At 37.1% G+C, this 19,588-nt stretch overlaps 1 protein-coding gene across 6 annotated transcripts in view; it reads left to right on the top strand.

Annotated features, from left to right (window-relative positions):
- The window catches only part of sugct (succinyl-CoA:glutarate-CoA transferase), a 224,727-nt gene that overhangs the window by 65,711 nt on the left and 139,428 nt on the right, over nucleotides 1-19,588 (top strand). For 3 of the 6 annotated variants that reach the window (XM_022673391.2, XM_022673390.2, XM_022673389.2), the window contains 2 exons: nucleotides 1,779-1,842; nucleotides 16,157-18,297. In XM_022673391.2, coding sequence (XP_022529112.2) covers nucleotides 1,779-1,842; nucleotides 16,157-16,320 — 228 coding nt within the window. In that variant the 3' untranslated portion in view covers nucleotides 16,321-18,297. Of the gene's footprint in view, nucleotides 1-1,778; nucleotides 1,843-16,156; nucleotides 18,298-19,588 lie in introns of those variants that run through there. The other 3 variants (XM_049480151.1, XM_049480153.1, XR_007439408.1) reach the window with 2 other exon arrangements.

Genomic DNA, 19,588 nt, shown 5'->3' with positions numbered 1-19,588 from the left:
TGTTTATGTCTCCCTTACTCACATATGACAGTGTATTACTAGCATCTATCCTCTCTCTCAACCACATTCGCACGGCCATTAGAGACTAGTTATATAGTTTATCTGTGTAAAGGAAAATAACCCAACATTCTTTTTTTTTAAGCCCTATTTTACTCCTTTATTTGTTCTTAATATCTGTATTTGTTCTTTAATGTATTTTTTGTATGAATTGCTGTTAAAATTAAACATTTAATGAATCCTCTCTATTATCTCTAATACACATTGTTTACAGGGGTGGAGAAATAGATGACCAGTAGCCATTCGTTCACAACTGCTTGGCCCAGAGCACAATCTATTATTGTGGCTTAATTGTTCTAGTAGAGCTTTAATCAGAAAGTCTTTCTGTAACTTATATTTAGCTCTATTGCCTCTGTCTTGACTTTGGTGTCCTGCAAAGGGGAAATGCTCTCTATTTGCTACATAACCATACAGCTTCAGAGCTTTACATGCTGCAGTGACATGTGTCTCTGCTGAATTCTGGAACTCTCCTCTGAGTTAGGATGAACCTGGAGTCGCAAGCGGAAGAGTGGATGAACAAGAGAGAAAGGAGGAGGATAGGAGGGCGTCACCCACGTCTGGTGGTCTGCATGTCTAGTTATATAACTGTCTGGTTTTGGTTCACTGACATGTGCATGTATAGTGCTAATGGCACTAATGCTTTCTGACAGACTAGATAGAGAGGCTCTGGAATCTGGTGGGAGCAATGAGGATCCCTGAAGAACAAAAAAGTGGAAAAATGTTTTAACTAAAACTTTTCTGAAGCCTCACTTATTTATTTATTAATTTTTTATCCCTGGTATTTGTCAATGAGTTGTAGTCTGAATTGAGAAAAAGACTGTGGATAATAAGAGTTGTCAAAAACCCTGTTTACACCTGGTCAATTAATACACATTGAAACCTAAGATGCATTTAAAGCAGATACAAATCCGATCATTCGAACTAATTGTCTGAGACATGTTATCAGACGTTATCAGACTTTTTTTTAATTATTATTGATTTAAGTAATAATAAGTAATAAGTGATAATCTAACATTGTACCATGCCTCTACGAATGAACAGAAGATTTTTTTTAATGTTAGATTATTATTGGATAGGGTTATTTAATAGAGACACGCTGTACAATATCAGTGATTTCCCTCTTCTGTTGCAGTGCCTTGTTTTTCCGATCTGACGTGACAGGGAAACATGTTGCTTACGTCAGATAAGCTTCCTTAAAAAGCTCATTTCACAGGGTCAGAATGACTTGAACAAACATGAGAGCTTTTTAAGGGTCTAAAAATTGTCCAGAATGTAACCCAACATGATCTCTGCAGTTAAACAAGCTGTCATCATTGTCATTTTGACCTAGTTTATTTTTTGTATAAAATCACAGCAGGACTTTAGAGGCTTTAGGTTTTGGGCTACGTTGAATTTTGACAATGAAGAGCTTTTTTACAAAGGTAGAAATGTATTAAATAATCACTTTAATTATTGTGCCTTTTGTTATTTTATACGTTTTCATATTGAACCATTTTACTTTATATTTCAAAAACAACTCAACAACAATGTAACTTCAGTTTATGTAATTACACATCAACCTAATATACTTTGCATCAACTTTAGTTTTAAAACATGTTCTCTTTTACATGGAAATAGATTTTTAATAAAATAATTATAATTGTATTTATATGAACTGCTGCTGCTTGTCTGTTTACAGCTTTTGCGATTGCTGAAGTATTTGTATTTTTATTTGTCTGCAGGTTGCTCATAATGGTTTAATTCTGGAGATGGACCACCCAACATCAGGAAGGATTGCAGTGGCAGGTATGTGAAAACAATAGAACAGACATATTCCATATCATCTGATTTTAATTGTTTTATTCCCTCTTCACTTTGCACAGTCAATAACTGTGAGTAAACTGTTCAGCTTTGGAATGCTGAAATCCCTTTAACCTCTTTAGAAGCCATTCTTCCTGTAACTGCTTATATCAACTCCAAATCACCCATGAACTTCTTCTTCAAAGGGTCATTGTCATCTTTTATTTTGTTCCATTGAATGTGTGATGTATTACCTCTCCGTCTTTCATGTCCAGAACAATAGAATATTATTTCATTTTCTATGAAAGTGAACCGGTTTTCCTATTAGCGAGGAAGTAGACCGCAGGAGTTCTTGGATTTGGCAGTCCCAATGAGACGGCTATGTGAGTTTGGCCTTTTCATTCCAATCATTCACATATGCAAAACAGGCATTTATTTGCCTGTGGTTTTTTCTGCCATCTATGGCTCTAACAACTGTCCTACAACCTTAAAAAGAATGCTGACCGTAAACGCAATATTTGCTCAGGGCTACAGACATACTCTACATTTCCTGCCTTTGGGAGGAAAGTGTACTTTTTAAGTGGTAGATACTACATATTTATTAGATGAGTCGATAAAATACAGTCTATGTAGGAAGATGTTGACCAGCAAGTGAATTTGACCCAAAGACTTGGTGCTTGATCACTGGGTGCTTAGATATAATAACAATTCCAAAACAAACAAACAAAAAAAAGATTACTCTGCCTCATATGGGTTTGAGATTTCAGGAGTATGAGCTTCAACCACACACAGATCTTTCTGAACTTTAATTTATGCCCCAAAAGTTGTCTTGTTTTTACTGTTTCCTAAGGAATCAGTCTGTGGAGCATTCCATCGGAAGTGTTTCATGCTCTGTCTCTTCAGACAGGTGGTTTTACAAAGTTTTCTACCCTGCAGAACACACAAACATAGACGGCATCGGTGCTAATGATCTGTATGAGTAAATAGCAAACACTGACAGGAAAGAAGCTCTAATGGTTTTCCATGGCTAGTTGCTTAATTCCTCATAAAACCCCTTGACCTTTTCCCTTCCAGAGCACCATGGAAGCATTTACTTCACCTGTAATTTAGCCTGATTCCTAAACAGTATGTCCTGCACCTTCTGAGAGTCTTCACACTTTCTCTGTGCGCCAAAATAGCTTTTGGAATCACTTAATGAAGACTGGTTCAACAAATTCCAAATGCTTCCAGGCAAATGCGTTGTGCGTCAACAAGTCTTTAGAGTGATATCCAGAACAATCAGTCCGGCCCTTTGATGGTTGTGATTCTGCTGTTTACCATTTCGTAAGTTTGCACGTTGTTGTTTGCTATCCAAGCTAAATCCAGAGTGATTGTGACGAATGGCCCACAAAGCAAGGGAGGGGGGGCAAAAACCACAACAAACACCTTTTTCCATCCCAGAGGCCCTGACCCATCAACTCACCAACATATACATCACACTTCAGTACCTACTCACAGCCTCTAATCTTCAATAGCTATTTGCATAGCAGCAAACAACCAATCAGGCCTCTTTTTCCCCTTCATCACAGCCTAAATGCGGCAGAAGTTCGGGCCTGTTGCACATGTGGCTAATGTGCTGTTGTTTTTCAAACGAACGAAAGAGGAAAGAACCCCAAAATGCATGCCTCTCTTCATTTAATAGCTTGCTCAGTGTAATTAGTTTGCTGTTTTTCATCTTGTCAGTTTTTATCTCATGAGCAAGACAGTCTGAATTGTATTCATTCTTTCTCAGTAAAAACATGCACTCTTAAAGAACACCTTCATTGTCTTTTTTTAGAAGGCAGAACCAAGTAATGCAGTCCCAACAAAAGCAACACCAGAGCAGAATTGGTCATTAATTTCCAGAGAGAATGTATTTGTTAACATTATGTAAGGGTTGTCAGGGTGCAGACTCTGAGGAATAATAAGAAGAGAAAAGATCATCCAGAATAATTTGACAACTAAATATTCAATTACATAATCACTTGGACTGTTCACTCGTTCATTTCCAAAAACAGAATTGCTAATTACATTAGAATGAAAACAATAAGTGAGATAAATGAGCTACAGAGACTATTGGTGGAGCATCTCCAGTAAAAAAGGAAACACTGAGAATACATGTTAAACACACGGCAGATTTCTGTCTTTTTTCTGTCTACAAAGGGGAAATGCCACGGAAAAAAGAGCACGTTCGCTGTAGATGTTTTTGTGCCATTGATTGCGAGAAGCTTCCTCATTAGTGAGCATGCAAAACAGTTTATTGTGAGGCATTTCCCAAAATAAACCCCTTTATTTTAACTAAACGGCCTTGGCAGAGCCACCTTGTTAGCTTGATATGCGGCTCCCTGTGAAGCCTACTGCTAATATGTGTAGCTAAGGTGAGAGTGCCATTACCACAGCGTGTTTAATGTGTAGTTTTCGTGAGCTGGTACATTTTTACAACAGTTCTCTGGTGCAGTTTAAGAGTGGCTTTGGATTTTAACTGTGGCTTACTTCTGTTTCTTTTTAACCCTGAATGTTCTTGTTGATTTTTTGTTTACTTGTCTGTTACTTTTTTCCTTGTAAATCTACCAACAAATACTTAGCAGTTGGCTTTTCTTCTAGACAGTAAATTTATCTCATCAAAACAATGAATGCAGCAACAATGAAAGCAGGGGATCTGGTGTCAGTAAGAACATGCTTCACACACAACCCAGCTTTTGTTTTTCAATAGATTCACACTTTGCACTGCCCATCAGTATCTCAGATTCTTTAATAATGATGCTTCTGCTATACATCTTAAACAGCTGGCTATTTCCTTCTGTGTTGCAAAGCCAGAAATTAATTCACATTCTGTAATTTACAAAGCAGTAGCTGCCTCATTTATTTGACTAAACTAACCTGTAATTACATTTAAAACCCTTATTTAGTGGTATTGTAAATGTTTTAGTCACGTGTTGAGTATTAAAGCAAAATTAAGTAGCATTTTACCATAAAATAATGGCTTCACAATCAATCTGATGCTTTACTGACTGTGAAATGTGTCAACAGTGTGATCAGATGAGGTCCGATTTTATATGTACATGTGAGATCTGATTTATTTTACTGCAGGGACTATGTGACACTGTGTGACATCCTGTACAATTACTCCAAGGGACATTAAGTAGTGGTTTAAGACATGAACTACACTTACAAATTGTATGGGGAGCTCAGGAGCAAGGAGTGCCAATTGTTCCAAAATGCTGTTTGAATATTGAGTAACTATTAAATGAAGGAAGATTAATCTAAAAAAAAAAAGAGAACTAAAATCCATAAACTCCATTGATTAAACATGGGATCAGGTTATGCATTTATTATGAGTATATTAAGTATTTAGGTTTTACAAAAGCCAGTTTAGTTATGTTAGAAATAGGGCTGTGTGTGGGCAAGGCAATATATTGCAATGTGTAAATATGTATATTTTTTAAAAGTCATAATAAAAACACCCTCATATTTTTATAATATGATTAAGAGAAATTAATAAATTAAAAAGTGGGATCTGATGGCAGAGAACAACTCTCCTATTTAAGGGGACAGGTTTAAACAAAACACACAATAATCCACTGTCTAACACTAATCTTTACATGTACATTAAAAATCAATTATGCGTTTTTGAAAATCAGTACAGTGTTGCAAAACAAAATATTGTGTTATGATACAACATTGATATTTTAGTTAGAAAAGGCATCCAAGGACAGCCAGGCATCTATCATAATTTTAAAAGTAAGCTTTATAGGAGGCATTGTTTCCAATATGCAACATATACAAAGCATGTCCACTGCAAATTTAAAGTCCATGGAGAGAATAGCCTCATCGTTTCTTGCAGCAGAGCTGAGTCACAGGTGGGCTGAAGGAATTCGTTCCTGTGGGAAATTTCATCAGGTATAGGGGGAAGGTCGCAGTATGGCAAGGTTGGCTGTGGGCAGAGACACATCTCACATCAGACTGCCAGAAGCCATTGGCATTCTCCCTTGTCGCACATCGAGATGTCATATGAATTGACAAGGGATTTTTTTTTTTCATTCAGGAACAGGAAAGAAGCAATGCTTGTCACCGTGGTTTATATTCTCATCAACTATTCAGCATTTAAAGTGTCACCACTGTGGCATTTTCACTCACTGTATGTCACAGAGGTCTGTCTGTGATGGAACAAGTGGATAGCTGAAAATGGAGTCTGTGTGCACTCAGAGAATAGTTTCAAGGAAATCCAGCATTCTTTTTTTAAACGATCTACTTTTTCACTTATGTAACTTTTTATTAAGTTCTCATGACTGTAAACAAACTGAATAATGTCATTTATTATAAATTGAGGACGCAGTAAGGTAACATAAGGAAAACATAAACATGGGGGTCTCCGAGTGGTCAAGTGAACTAAGGTGTGCCACTATGATCAGGAGATGATCATAGATGGTTTGAATCCCGGTCATGCAGCTTGCTATCAGCTGCTGGAGCCCTGAGAGAGCACAATTGGCCTTGCTCTCTCTGGGTGAGTAGATGGCGCTCTCTCCCCACGTCACTCCAAAGGGTGATGCCGGTCAGCACAAGGCGCATGAACTGAGTCGCTGCGCTTTCCTCTGAGCAGAACAGATTGAAAAGAGGCGGTGGCTGAATTCACATGTATCAGAGGAGGCATGTGCTGGTCTTTACCCTCCTGGTGTTGGGGCATTAGTAGTGATAGGGGCAGTACAGCTGAGTGGGTGGAATAGTAGGCATAACTGAATTGGGGAGAAAAGTGGGAAAAAAAAAAAAAAAACTTTAGAAGATCTGACTATAATATATGATAGCCCAACTTAATAGATAGAACAGCAAGCAGATTTGATTCAGAATAGATTAATTGATGCTAATATTGCTGTGCTGTCCAAAATGTTTTATTACAAAAAAAAAAAAATGCTGTTATTAGAAACATTATTTTGCTCTTAAATAGATTACACAATATGTTGGAAATATATTAAGAGCATTTCCATGCTGCTAATCCCCCAATTTACCATAGCCCAGTGGTGTTTGTCTGAATTCAAATCTGTCTGTTATAAGATTATGGGCTCTACATAACTCCACAGACTGAGATGCTGACACTTTGGCCCGAGGATTACAAAACTCAACCAGTCTGTCCCTTATATATTGACCTCTTTTATAATTTTTTACATTCATTTATTGCTTCATTGTGAGTTACTCAATAATTCAGAGTTCATGTTTTGCATTAACATCCTATTTCATTTAATTTATTGAGTAGTCAAATTTGTCCGAACAGTCAAAAATCTATGTGCCACAAACACTTTTTCAGATAATATCTTACCATAGAAGTGAACTTGTATCAACAGTGGACAGATAACATGGGATACTCATTCAGAAATGCTCCTGCTGTTCAGCACAAGCAGCTTGCCAGTGCTACTGGGTCGTCTCTCTCAAATCAAACGTCTGTGGATCACTTTCTTTCTGTTGTGACTCTCCCTCTGGCTATTTTCATTTTAGGAGAATTTAGGTCATTCCACATCTACTTCTCACAGGAAATCTATTAGTCATGATACGGGGTCTCAGACATACAACGTTACGGTGTTGTCTAGCTTTTAATTTGTGTTACTTCAGTTCCTTTTCCTTCTTCTTCATTCCTCTGAGTATTTCAAGTTTAGAATTACGAGCGCACCTTAAATGGTTTGGCAGGGATCATTTAAGATTAAGTTGTCCAAGTCGTAAAATATATTTTATTTATTTGGTACTGGTACTGAAGACTACACTATTCCATTCTCACTTGAAGTTGAGCGTTTCCTTCATTTGCACACTTAAAAGGGGTGTTAGTGTTAGTTTGGACTTTACTCTGGTGGAAATGTTTGATTTCCCTTATTTCTCATTTGGCACACATATTTGGAGTCATTATACACAAACATGAACTTGAATGAATGGAGTTCTGTTTCAACCTTTTGTAAAAGAGCATCAGAAGTGACTCACCGTTTCCAGACATCATGAATGAATTCATCTGGTTCTAATTTTTACATTCCCGCCACCTACACTTATACTTAACTTTAGAACCTGGTGCCCAAAAAAACACAGCATACCTTTAATCTCGTAATATAAAATTAAACTGATGTGCTGAAAAGTACCGTTTAATTGACTTTTTGAAAGCCCTTGGTCTTTTCTTCTCTCTCTTACCCTTAGTCCCTTCCCCTTCTGCCTCTGTCTCCTTTGATCCATTTCCACACTTGTCTTTCTCGTACTCTTCATCTCTCAGTCACTCGCACCCATTAAAGATGCAGAGAGAAGTTAAAAAGAGACAGGGTGGCTGATTAAAGAGACTGAGAGGGGCGACTTGTTGCGTGGGCTCAAAGCACCTCTGATGAAGATGTTCACCTCGGACTGACGGCTCTAGTCATTGCTAGAGGCTGTGGGGGGATCGTGGCGAAGCCTCACACATGCTAGTCTCCCCGTATCCTGTCCCTCTGCTGTTTGATGCTGGGAAGAGAGCCAGTGGATAGAGAGAAAGAGATATCCAGGGTTGAATATCCAGTGTTGAAATATTGTTTCAGTTGTCCTGAAACTAAACTGAATTTGTAATGGAGAACTTTACTAAGTAAATCGTTCTTTAATCAAAGCTTGAATTTTTTGTTTATAAAAAGCATTGTAGAGTAGAGCTCAGTTAAATTACAGAGTGCTGTAGAATTAAAGGAGGTACAGATCACCAAAATGAGAACATACACAGGCTTTATATATGGCTTGTTTAGTTGCCAATAGAAGGTGCAGATCTGCGTCTGTTTATCTAACAGTAAAGTCTTTGTTGCCAGAAACAAATTTATATTTTTAGTACGGCTATACAGCAAATTAACGTGACTAAAGTGACTAAATTTAATCTTCACATATTTGACATACTTTGACCTCCTAACACTTTTTACACCATATAGGGTTTGGTGCAAAAAAAACTAAAATGTATGTGCGCATCTGTTTTCTGTCACGTAGCATTGGCTTGTTGAAGCACATGATATCATAGATACTCTATACACTTCCAAGCAATCGTGTAGCAAAAAAAATAAATAAATATCGTTTTCTTTGTCACGAAACTAAAACTTGGCCAGTACTGGATCCTCCAGTAGACCATGATCTAATGTATAGTTTACCTGAGCTCTTGACTGCGGAATCAAACAATGACCATCCCAGGCCCCTGAACTAAATCCAACAAAAAAAAAAAACAGTGGACTGATTAAGAGAATCACCTGAGAGTCAGGACAGAAAGGGATCAGTAGATACTTTACACTGATAAATGCTCCCAGATGTCTTGATACAGATGTGTTCTTACACAGTACCTCATCAGAGGTTATATGAGAAGAGTCAGTTGTAGTCAGTAATTTTAATTCATGGAAAGCTTAAATGAATTGAAGGATCTATTTTTTTTTCATAGATTTTATTCATATACTTCACTTAAATGTTTACAATACATGTGTACATCTGGTATACAGTGGCTTGAAACTTTGTCGTAATTGCACATTACATAATACATGTCATATGTGTCTGTTTCTGTATTTTTATATAGTTCTTTAATCATTAATGAATATATACATGTGTCGGAGGAGGCATGTGCTAGTCTTCACCCTCCTTGTGTTGAGGCATCATATATAGCTGAGCAGCAGCTGATTGGGTGGGACAATTGGCCTAGCTAAATTAGAAGAAAATGGGAAAAATTGTAAAAAAAAAAAAAAAAAAACATTAATCACATTATTATACTATTTTATTTTTAATATATTAGCGACATAAAATAGTCTTAAAATGACAAAAATTATTGTTTATCACAATTATTTCTGGGGCAATGTATCGTCCAAAAGTTGTCGTGACAGGTCGACTTGCCTGTCTCTTTTTATGCTATCAATGCATTAATGAGCCTTGCAGGTATCTGTGTTCTTCCTAATGCCAGATAATAAATAATATCATGGGGGGGTATTTTTTCCTAGAAATAATTTCCTCATAACTTTCTCTGAATTCTGCCTGGCTTACAGCTTTGATAATGTCTTGCTGATGCTCAAACCCTCCAGGTATGTTTTCTTCTGGTGAAAATCTTAATACTTACTGTGTCTTCAGCAGACCCATAAAAACAGAGTTTGTAAGAGGCACGGTTTGTCCTGGCTTAGAGTCTAGTTTGTCTCTTTATGCAGTACTGGATGTTGTCCATGTTGTTGCCTGAGCCAAGCACCACCCAGGGATTCCAGGTTTAGCGCCGTCAGGATTTGCGATCAGGATTTTGTCAGGTTTTTCGGTTGGCAGCGGGAGAAATGTGCATGTGCGTAAAAACTGGGCTTTGCATATTAGGCAATGGAAATGGTGGCAACCTCCACCAGATCAGATCATTACTGATACTGGCACATGCTAAAGGAAAAGGTCCAGTGCTGGTGTTCCTGATGTCACAGGGAATCACCATGGAAACTCCGGAAAACTACCCTCATGGCATTTCCATTCAGGAAGGGGATGAAAGTGTTTCATGGTCGGATGCTAATATTTACATGCAATCAGAGGCCCACAGGACACCAGTTTCCATATCATTCACAAAATGTCAGGGGCCGTTTAGCAAAGCTAATGGCTGTCCGTTTAGGATATCAGTATAGTTTAACGTACTCCATAAATTTCCGAAGCAGAGGCAACAAGTGACCCCTCGACGTTGTTATTTACGATATGACAGCAAAGACTTTTTTTTTTTAATATAGAAAAAATAGACTCTAGTCTGATTGCATTGCCTTTTGTCCCTTTTATGTTATAAAAAAATATAAAAAAAATACATACTTTTAGGTTTGTTAGAATAAAAAACAACTCACAGTAGAACATATTTTGACCAATGGTGGCCAAACATTTGCATGACACTAATTAAACTACAAAAAAGTAGAGACGGTAACAGAATCTGGAGAAATCCCTGTGTTTGGCACGATTCAAAGTTAATTGCCTGACCCTTTGTCCTTTCTACATGCCCATAGCAGGAGACCTATAGCTTTGAGTTTGTTTTTATAACGTAAAAAAAGAGCACCAACAGCAGTGGATAAATCTAGCACTGAATTGGTGAGGAGGACAGAGAGGGCTTTGTTACGGAAGAAGGAAAGGAAACCCTTGAAACATGCCTGCGGAGGAGAGAGGAGTGTCTCTCTCTCTCCCTCGCCAGGCTATGGGCTGAGGAGAAGCAGATGTTAACACTGGAGACAATGAAGAGCCCGTGGCACTGTGAGCAGAAACAGAGGAACGGGGAGCAGGGGAGGAGAGAGGGAGGGAGAAAATGGAGGATGTGGTTAAGGCATCGCTCCTAACTGCTGAGGCTGCGAAACCGCACACACGCACACAATCATGTTCAAGTTCTGCATTTCCCTCCCTTTTCTGTCTTTTATTTTAATGGCTCTTTCGGCCTCATCAGCCTGTCACCCGGCTGCCTCTGGTTTCGTTTGTAGCCATCATCCCTGCCCTTCACTCTCACTGGAGAGAATGGTGTTATCTGGGATGAACTTTCATTCTTGGGTCATCAAGCTTGATATCTGATGCATTTCTTTTTTAAATTTCTTTTTTTTATATATATATATATATATATTTTTCACATTTTCTTCCAATTAAGCTAGACCAATTGTCCCACCCATTCAGCTGCTACTCAGCTGTAGATCCCACATTACTGATGATGCCACAACACTAGAAGGGTGAAGACTAGCATATGTCTCCGACACATGTGAAATCAGCCACCATCTTCTTTTCAAACTGCTGGAGTAGCATCACAGCGCGCTTGGAGGAAAGCACAGCGACTCGGTTCCGATACACCAGCTCACAGATGCCTTGTGCTGATCAACATCACCCTTTGATGAAAGGAAAAAGCCCCATCTACCCACCCAGACAGAGCAAGCCAATTAGGCTCTCTCTGGGTTGCGGCAGCAAGCTACATGACCAGGATTCGAACCAGCGATCTCCCGATCATAGGTGCAGCGCTTTACACCGCTGGACCACTCGTCACCCCCACTGATGCATTTTTACACTATGTTGGTTTTTAGTTAACCCAATGTATAATATATTGTAGACCATTGTAGGGACATCCTGTTTGTAATACTTATCTAATTAATTGTATTGTGGTATTATTGTGATTGTACCACAGTTTAATTTGTTAAAATACGTTTTTCAACACTCCACTGCCTGAGGAAAATATAAAATATATAACTCCTGCATTATTTACCTGTAAATGTGTTGGTCTGGCAATGAAGTGTGTTGAGGCAAATTTCTGGCTTATTGCTATCTTGGCAACGGAAAATACAGGTGACTGAAAGACTGACTGAAAGAAACCTAGACAGATGTCAAAAGTCAGACGTTAATTGCTATCTTGGCAGTGAAGTGTCATAGGCACATCCCCAACGCATGTACACCCTTGCTTGTGTTGCACACGTGAACGTGAAGCAGGTGCAAACCCATACCACATGCTTGTCAACAGCTATGCAAGCTTTTACATCAACAATAAACAAAATGAACAAACAGGAACGCACAGGTCTGTTTTCTGCTGTGCAGAAAGATCGCTAAAATAATATTTATGCATAGCTGAACTTTTTTCATTTTTGCTCTGTATTCGATTTTTCCATTCTAACTTAAATACAGCCAAAAATACTCCTTCTGATTGACTGATCTAATGTTCCAAACCACACAATGTACCGTACCTTTGTACCTACTAACATTTTAAATTGTGCCCACATTGTTCGTGTTTAGTGTACTTATGTGCAGTTTAAGACATTATGCAAAAAACAGCGTGGAGTCCCCAGCCTGCACTGAAGGTTTGGCTACTGCTTAGAAATCTGTTAATGGACTTAAAGTGAGCAATGGAGGTAGATGATTCAAGGTGATTCATCTCTTAGAAATAGAAGATTTGCGGAAAGAATAGGCAAAATTAATCAAAATTCAGGCATAATTTATTTGTTTAGCTATTCTCAGTAACATGTTTTGACCTGAGGTCCCCAAAAAAGTTTTGTGGCTTTTTAGATATTGATAGAACTGAATGTTTCCCCTGCAAGAGGATCTCAATTGTGTCCTTACTGATCTGACGGCTCCTCTGAGCAGCACTAGATTTCAATCCTAACCACAGACGTTTGGGTTTGGTTTCAAAACTATAGAATGTGACTCCATTCTAGTACATATAGTCTTTAATACACATCTTGATTTATTTGGACATTTCTTTGCTTGGCTGAGAGCATTTGAATCAAAGCAGTAATTTCATCTTCCTGGCATCAACCCCAGAGAGATCACCAACAGCAGCATCTTTGGCCAGGCCAGAATGTATGTTTCCCTGTGTCAAATGAGAAGCACAATCCTTCAGAAAAGAACATCGGGAGATAGTTATAAATGGCACGATTGGACCAGAGACATCGAGATGTGGCTCCGTCTTCTTGGATGACTTGTTCAACTCGAGTTTCCCTGTAGTTCTCGTCTTGTCTTACTTTGTGTTTGAAACACAATACTTTCCAATGTGCCATTAATAACAAGTGACGAGCCTTACCTCCTGTCAACATGGCCATCAGTGCTTTGAAAATTTCGTGTCCGTGTGTAGAGAAGCATTAAATGTGGAGGTGAAGCAATCAAAACATGTTTTAGAGTGCCAGCGAGGGGCTAAAGCAATCCACAGGGGGTCTGACCTCTTACTGCGTAGGAGAAGACACGTTCAAAGCAACGTGAAAGGAACTGCTCAGATCTGCATATTAAAACAGTACGTGGGTGGGTGCTCACCTTTTCATTGCATGAACTGATTTATGAATATCAGTCATCCATTTGCTTTTCCATATCTGCCTGGGCTATGTCTTAGATCTGTGAAAGAGGATTGGTAATTAGTTTCTGCAAAATAAATTGGAGTTTGGATAGGAAAGGCAAGAAAGACAGAGAGCTTCTAATGCCTCTTATGATCACAGTAACTCTTTTTAAGGAGGTCATCAATTAAATTAAAATTACTTACTGTATTTTCATCATCAGTTCGTGGCATTGTTCTTTGTAGCAAGAAATAATTAATTTATTTGAAATGTGTATATATATATATATATATATATATATATATATATATATATATATATATATATATATATATATATATATACTTGTCTAAACTTTGATCTCAGGGAATAGCAATCACAAATAGGTTCGAATAGGTTTGAAATAACTGTCAGATATATTGTAAGTATTGAATATCAAAATTGTACAGTGTGTAAGATTGTCTTTTCCTGCATTTTTACTCTGTAGCATACTGTTTATCCAGTGTCTATGTATAATAATGTTTTTATACTATTATAGAATAGAGTGGAGGTCTGTATTGCTGTAGGTCTTACTAGTTCATCCATTATACTAACAGTATACTAATAAATAATATAAATAAATGTATAATAATGACAACAATTACCATGTATAAATATCATGGGGTGAACTAAATCATCAAAAGTAAAGTAATTATCTCATTCTACTCTATATATATCCAGTCATGTGAACAATATGTAAATGGTTATTGTGCTGTAAAAATGGTCTATACATGGTCAATTATCTTTTGTGTGTAAGTGTATGTTTATAAAGTGTATTAACTTTTTAAAATGCTGTCAGCAGCAAAGCATAGCCTACATAATAATAAACACTACAATATTAATAATAATAATAATAATAATAATTATTATTATTATTATTATTATTATTATTATTATTATTATTATTATTATTATTATTATTATTATACATTTTAAAACTTTTTTTTTTGTTTATTAAAAATAAATAGCTTGATAAACAATAAAAATTAAATTACTTGCTGTATTATATCATAATAATTATTTATTCTCAAAAAAAGATAAAAGAATGAGGGTGGGACCGTGTTTGGTATTTAAAAATCTTCTCCTCACAGACTAGTATTACATAGTTAGAGATGAAACGGTGACTAATTTTAGTTATCTAGAGTCACATTTTATATCACATTATACAAGGTTCTGGTTTTGATTTTTTGCTAATATAATTGTTTATTTTGTAGCTCTCATTTACATTCATGTGTATGGCATTGATCAAATCCCTTTATCCAGAGCATTTTTTGGATTGTTTTTTTTTTTTCTTGTAAACTTGATATTGAAAACATTAAAGCTATACAGGAACACATGAGGAATTATGTTATCAATAAAAAAAATGTTAAACAAACCAGATTATGTTGTATACTGCCGCCTCATTTATCTTTGATAGTTGATACTACAATAGTTGCTGCTTTTCCTTTAGATCAGGGAATTGTAAAGGACAAACATTTTTTTTGTTTACTATGTAATTCCAAATGTGTCCCTTAATTGTTTTCATGTCTTTAATATTAATCTATAATGTAGAAAATAAATTAAATAAAGGAAAACATTGAATAAAAAGGTGTTTTCAAACTTTTGGCAGGTACTGTATGTCTGTTTAAAAGGAAGTCAATGTAAACACAATTTAGAGTACTTTAGGTTTGCATTATGTGGTCATATTTTTGCTTTTGTTAGTTTTACTGTCCATTAATGAGCTTCTCTCCTTCTCTTTTAACAGCTCCTTTAAAATTCTAAGAGGGCCCTGTTCTATTTTGGCAGTGTTTGTTAGTGTGTCAGTATAATGTTATTTATAATAAATTAGGGCTGTTTGCTCTTTTTATATATTTTTTTATTCATTTTTGCTTACATTAAGCTGAAATATCCTGTCTTTTAAAGACCTTTTCTGTCAATATAATGTATATGACATTTTCTGAGCCCAGCTGATCAGTCACTACCATTCATCATATACAGCTCTGGAAAAAATTAAGAGACCATTTCAGTTTTTTTAATCATTTTCTTTGATTTTGCTATTTATAGGTATATATTTGCACAAAATAAACATTTTTGTTTTATTCTATAAACTACGGACAACATTTCTCTCAAATTCCAAATAAAAATATTGTCATTTAGAGCATTTATTCGTAGAAAATGAGAAATGGCTGATCAAAATATAATCAGACCTTAAATAATGCAAAGAAAACAAGTTCATATTCATAAAGTTTTGAGAGTTCAGAAATCAATATTTGGTGGAATAACCCTGGTTTTTAATCACAGTTTTCATGCTTCTTGGCATGTTCTCCTCCACCAGTCTTACACACTGCTTTTGGATAACTTAGTGTCAAAACTTTATAAGCAGTTCTTGATTATATTCTAGAGGTTTTTAATTTGTAAAATCAAAGAAATTCATAATTTTTTAAGTGGTCTCTTATTTTTTTTTTTTTCAGAGCTGTATATATAAACATTATTATGGGCTTTCTGTTACAAGACCATTTTATCAATATGGTGATTATTTGTTCACACAGGTCCTGCTGTCCGGTTCAGCAGTTTTCAGTTTGGCAAACCAACCTCGCCCCCTGTGATCGGTCAACATACGGTTGAAGTTTTGAGAGACACACTGGGGTATAGTGAAGATGTCATCAACGCCCTTCTGGCTTCACGGACTGTCATTCAGAATACTGTGCATTAATGTAGCTGAGCAAGACCTGACTTTTGGAATTCACTCCAGAAAACAAATGAACAAGGACCTGCCTCAAAACAAATAAACACTCCCCACCCTTTTACAATACACTTACATGACACTGTGGAGGGAAATCCTGTGCTACCTCCCACATTCAGTGGTTATGTTTTTGTAATTAATCTGTTAGATATACATCTGAGACCGAGCCGAAAATGTAAGAATAACGACATAATGACGCATGCAGTTCAGACTCAGAGGTCTTGGACTTCCAGTTGGAGCACAGTCTGGATTTCTGACCCTCAGTCACATCACTTTAGACATTTCTCACTATTTGATTGATCAATAACGTACACTGACTCACCCCCAGATAAAGTTTCACATCTTTCAAGCCCTTCAGTCCAGTAATGGGAATAAGGAAAATCCATTTCTAAGCTCTTCAGACAGCCCCTTAAACTTTCAAGTTCAGTTTCCATCACTGTCTTTGCCAAATTCACATCTTTTATTGGATGCAGAAACTAGAGGGGAAATACCCTACAGCACACTCGCAGTAGAAGACCATCACTGGACGCAGCAGGGTTTTTTTTGTTTGTTTCCTTCATATGCTTTCAGTTATCATCAAAGGTATTATGTATCCTACTTAATCCACAGTCAGTTGAGCAGAAAACATTCTTATATTCTTATATTAATATTACAGTATTGCCAGTGGCCCAAAAACTGTTAAAATAAGTTTTATATTGTTTACCAATTTTCTTGTTTAAAAAAAAAATATGGACAGCACAGCTCTAGGGCCTCTGCTGGCCGGTGGCGTTATGATGTGTAGCTCCACCCATCCCAGTGTGTTTCAATGGCAAAACAGCCCTTCCAATTTTCAATCTATTTTTTCTCCTTCTCTTCTCATCTCCAGTGTGACCCCAGCAATAAAAAATAAACATTTGAAAAGTTTAAAAATGATTTGTATAATATCCTCATTTACATGGTATCATTAATTGAAATAAGAGGAAAATGTCGCTTTAACAACGGTGTCATGAACACAATGCAAATAGCTTGGAGTGTTGTGGGAGTTTGGTAAAATGTTCCAAATTTAAAACATCCACCCAAATATCCATAAGACTGCTCATACCATTTCTTGCAGGTGCAATCCAAAACCAGAACATCCTTACCTAGATTAATTGTTTGGACATGTTGGGTGCTTGTATAGCATGTTGGGTTAGTTGCTGTTAGGTTAACATTTTACCTAAAAGCCTAACAAGCACCTGAAGTGTCCACTTTACTTGAGCATCACAACAGTTTCCCTCCCAAAATTGTAAGTGCACTGGTATGGGTGTTTGGGTAGATGATAATGGATGATTAGCTCATTGAACCATACATGCAGGTCCACTTTTTTTGAAGGTAGTTAATTCAAGTTATGTTTTTCACCACCAAACTCCATAGCTAATAGCCTGTTGCAATGTTGGGTTAGCATAGCTAGTTACTTTTTGATAAGTGTCCACAGGAGTAGCTACTTCAGACTTCATTTGCTTTGAATATAATAGGATTGTAAACAAACCGTTACATTCAAAATGACAGAAATAAGGTGCAGTTACACTTCAGAATTAATTGATTTGTAGACCTGTGAGCTCAATTGAGAAAACTGAGACATGCTTGTCTGGGAGAAGTTGTTGGGTCTAAATAGAGGGTTGGAAAGTCTGGCTCTGGTCACTACAAAATGTTGCAAATTTGACAACATGGCAGATGAGCACCACTGTGTACATATTTTCTACAGTCATTCTTTAATTTAACTGTTATATCACTTTATCTGATGTTGTAGCTTGATGTGTTATGTGAGATTGTTGAAAGACTAAGATTCAATGACACCAGCCTTACTAAAAAACTTGAATTTATCATAATTGCTGAACCAGAAGAGAAAGCACTTAATCAACTTAATCACTACCAGGGAGAAACACCTATGTAAGAAATGTCAATGAAATAAAATGACACTTGACTTTACACTCTTGGTACAACCAGATGTTTATACACTGAATGAGCGTTGCTTGACTGACTCCACCTCACTATGAATCGATGAACTCTACAGGTGCACGGGCCAAGGTCACAGCTCAGTCTGATCTGCGAGTTTCAGAGTCTGTAGTAGCCCACAGTGGAGTTCCTCAACCCCTCAGTGGAATAAGCGTTGCTTCGGATGTCAGTAATTGCCAGATTTTTCATGTCTGATTTCCTCCCGTCTGCTCTGCACAAATGACTTGATGTCAAACACAGACTGGGTCACGGCAGGACAGCACCATAAGCTTGACCGCAACAGATGACACAACTGCTTTTGATTGTTTATTAGCAGGAAAAAACTGCATCAGGTTCATCTAGCCCACGTCTGTTATGTGATTTTATTACATGTGCAGCGTGATTGGTTGTAGTGGGTTGTTTTGCTGGAGACCTGGTCTTGTTCAGATTTAGAGCTGAACACTTTGAGGGCTTGAGCGTTGCTTTGGACACTCCGTGAGAAGCAGTCCCGCTCAGTTCTGAGTTAAAGGGAGTTTTCCTGAATGAGTCATCTGTTTATATGGTTCCAGTTCATTTCACTGGAGACATTTTTAAATAAGTCTCCTGGATGAAGTAAAGCTCGAATCATAATCTTCCTTTAGACATGTTTTTTAGCTCTGAGCTCCTTTGCTTTGGTTAAATTGGGCAATTAATACATGCAGGTGCCAAATCTATAGCATGCTGCTGGCTCAGGAACAGACTGTGATTTAAATTCAAGATGGCACACATTACAGGGTTTGGTTTTCTTGATGTGCTGTGATGCAGTGACCAGTACAATGTACAGCATAATGTAAAATGCTTTTGGAAACAGACCGAGGTATATACTGTATACTATATGGGTCTACACCGTATATTGAGTAGAGAGGTACTGTAAGCTTTAGTAGTATACAGTACAGTATAACCGTAGAACAACTAGCATCAGTTAGCATTTGTAATATAGTAAATCCATCTGGATACAGCATACACAGCAGTGCCTGATAGTTTTGTCTCTGAGCTTGTGTGAATGGAGACGGCGATGCAGACGACTTTCTGGGTCTGTCTCTGCCTTCAGCTGCTCTCCCATGGGAGAGCAAGTAAAAAAAAAAAAATCATGCAATAAACAAATCAATCTGACAGTCAAATATGTATCCTGCCAGCTGTTTTTACGTGTGAGTATATTACTCCCCTGGAAATGGTTAGAAGGTGTGAGAGACTTTGATAAGCACTCCTAATCACCTGCTCGGGAGATGCTTGTTTATGTTTACAG

This window comes from Astyanax mexicanus, chromosome 6 (genome assembly GCF_023375975.1).
Source record: "Astyanax mexicanus isolate ESR-SI-001 chromosome 6, AstMex3_surface, whole genome shotgun sequence".
In the NCBI taxonomy this organism is placed as follows: Eukaryota; Metazoa; Chordata; class Actinopteri; order Characiformes; family Acestrorhamphidae; genus Astyanax; species Astyanax mexicanus.
Note: the sequence above shows the minus strand (reverse complement) of the source record. Positions and strands in the feature narration are given on the sequence as shown.